The following is a 2751-nucleotide window of genomic DNA, read 5'->3' as shown; positions in this document are numbered from 1 at the left end:
AAAAAAAAAAACCAAAAACCAAAAAACAAAAGAAAGGTTGCCAAGTGGCCATGCTGACTGTCAGTACCACCAGCTCCAAACTCGTCCTTGTGACCACAGCTAAAAGCTGTGGCCTTTTCATTTTTAAATTATTCTGCATGTATCCCCCAAACGAAGTTGCAATGCCTATTTCTAGCACCTTTCACCAAATTCTAAGGAAAAGATGCTAAGAACTAGTAACCTAGGACTCAGTTGTCAAGCTAAAGTCTTAGAAAGGAACACAGCATGTATCTAGAAGCCACTGCACCTCAGGGTCACTTTCTAATCTGGGTCAGCCACTCCAAGATCAGCCTCATCTCCTCAGGCAGGGAACTATTCAAAACAGGCCATCCGTCCAAGGGCAAATAGTCCTGCCCCCTCCCCAGGGAGGACAGATTGCTAGAGGCTCGGCTCCCTTTCCACAGGACCATCCTGCCCCCCCCCAAAACCCTCACTCCAGTCTCCCACCAATAAGACCAGCATTGCAGGCAGTGACAGACTGCAGACAGCAGGTGACAGAAATTAACAATGTGTTTCATGGAGCAGGAGAGATGGCTCAGCAGTTCAGAGCACTGACTGCTCTTCTGAAGGTCCTGAGTTCAAATCCCAGCAACCACATGGTGGCTCACAACCATCTGTAATGAGGTCTGACGCCCTCTTCTGGTGTGTCTGAAGATAGCTATGGTGTATTTATTTATAATAATTAAATCTTTGGGCCAGAGCAAGAGGGGCCACCCAGAGCGAGCAGAGATCCTAAATTAAATTCCCAGCAACCACATGATGGTTCACAACCATCTGTATAGCTACAGTGTGCTCACATACATACAATAAAATAAATAAATTAAAAAAAAGAACAACGGCTGCTCTTTCAGGACCTAGGTTCGATTCCCACACCCATGTAGCAGCTCACAACTATTTGTAACTCCAGTTCCAAGGGATCCAGCTCCATGTTCTGACCTCCATGAACACTAGGATCCGCATGGTTCAGATACACATGAAGGCAAACATTCGCACACATAAAATAAACAAACATATAACACATTTCATATTAATGCACACTGTTCTTTTTAGGACCTTTAATGAAAAGTGTATAAAAATTATTTAAAATTTTATAGATGCGTATTTCTAGTAAAAGATTAAAAAGGGTGGCCCAGACCCATGATCCCAGTGTCCAGGAGGTTGAGACAAAGGATCATGAATTCAGGGCAGCTTCGCTTGTACAGGGAGATACTACCTCAGAGAAAACACTCAGACAAACGCCTAAACCAGTGACTTGGGATGGAATGGCGCCACAGGGACGAGTGCCTGAGCCTTCAGCGCTGTGGGACAGACTCTGAGAATATTACATTATTTTAAGTGCTATATTACATATCTCCTCTTTATAAAAGACATTTGTTTTGTTTTTGCAGACAGGGTCTCATTCTGTAGATCAGGATGTCCTCAAACTCAGACATCTGCCTGCCTTTGCCTCTGGAGAGCTGGGATTAAAGGAGTGTGCCACCACATCTGGTTTCTCTCTCTCTCTCTCTCTCTCTCTCTCTTTAAAATTTGTTTTCAAAGATTTATTTTATTTATATGAGTACACTGTAGTTGTGTTCAGACATACCAGTAGAGGGTTACAGATGGTTGTGAGCCACCATGTGGTTGCTGGGAATTGAACTCAGGACCTCTGGAAGAACAGTTAGTGCTCTTAACCGCTGAGCCATCTCTCCAGCCCAGTTTCTCTCTTTTTTTAAAAGCATGTCTTATGTATTAGAAATGCAGTAGATTCTCAATAAATATAACAATACATTGGAGAACAAAGTAACTTCTTACTGTAATCCCAGTCCCTTGAGATAGGCACACGAGGACGTGGCCTCCAAAGGGGTGCCTTAGATAAGCTCACAAGTCATCACACACGCACACAGATAAGCATGGGTCACTTGTGGGTTACCTGTTTTATTTGGAGTGGAAAATCCAAAACCTTGGGATGCTACGCTCCCACCGCCAGAGCTGAATGTGCCAGCAGGCTTCTGTTCCCCGAAGGATGAGCTGCCAAACCCTCCAAATGTCTTAGCTCCGCTGTTTCCAAACAGATTAGAGGTATCTAAAGGGAACAAGAACAGGTGTGAGGGAGCTTGAATAGGAGAAACTCAGGTGACAGAAAGGAGTCAGATCAGCCAAGTCTCTGGACGGGAACAATGGCACAGCCCAGCAGACCTGCAGATGCTGAGTCTGAAATCACCGACACTCGGGTGCAGGTCCTTCCTGGCGCAGCTCTACTGGGAGAAAACTAAAGGGCAAGGGAGGCCTCACAGCAGGGCTCCCAGAGGTCTTGGTCCATCCAACAAGGGCAACCAGTGCTTGCCTCCTGTGCTTAAACATTTATACAACAAGGCCAGATCACATCTCTCTCATGTTAAACTACAAGACTCAGAGTCAGAGCAGAGTCTGGCCCAGCACAGGGCTGCCAGCATGCTGGCTGCTGCTTGGGCTGTGCAGAGTCCTGCCACTGCTCTCTGACCCGAGGAGGAGAGAGGCGGGGTCAGGAATAACCCTACGTCCTGACAGTGTTTGGATGACTATTGTTTTAGTCAGGGTTTCTATTCCTGCACAAACATCATGACCAAGAAGCAAGTTGGGGAGGAAAGGGTTTATTCGGCTTACACTTCCATACTGCTGTTCATCACCAAAGGAAGTCAGGACTGGAACTCAAGCAGGTCAGAAAGCAGGAGCTGATGCAGAGGCCATGGA

The 2751-nt window shown here is 46.0% G+C and overlaps 1 protein-coding gene across 3 annotated transcripts in view; it reads right to left on the bottom strand.

Annotated features, from left to right (window-relative positions):
- Positions 1-2751, bottom strand: part of Nup214 (nucleoporin 214) — an 81356-nt gene that overhangs the window by 7699 nt on the left and 70906 nt on the right. For all 3 annotated transcript variants that reach the window (XM_021185394.2, XM_021185404.2, XM_029471045.1), the window contains exon 32: positions 1952-2104. In XM_021185394.2, coding sequence (XP_021041053.1) covers positions 1952-2104 — 153 coding nt within the window. The remainder of the gene's footprint in view (positions 1-1951; positions 2105-2751) is intronic.

The sequence above is a fragment of the Mus caroli genome, chromosome 2, assembly GCF_900094665.2.
Source record: "Mus caroli chromosome 2, CAROLI_EIJ_v1.1, whole genome shotgun sequence".
Classification (NCBI taxonomy): domain Eukaryota; kingdom Metazoa; phylum Chordata; class Mammalia; order Rodentia; family Muridae; genus Mus; species Mus caroli.
This window is presented reverse-complemented; position numbering and strand designations above follow the sequence as displayed.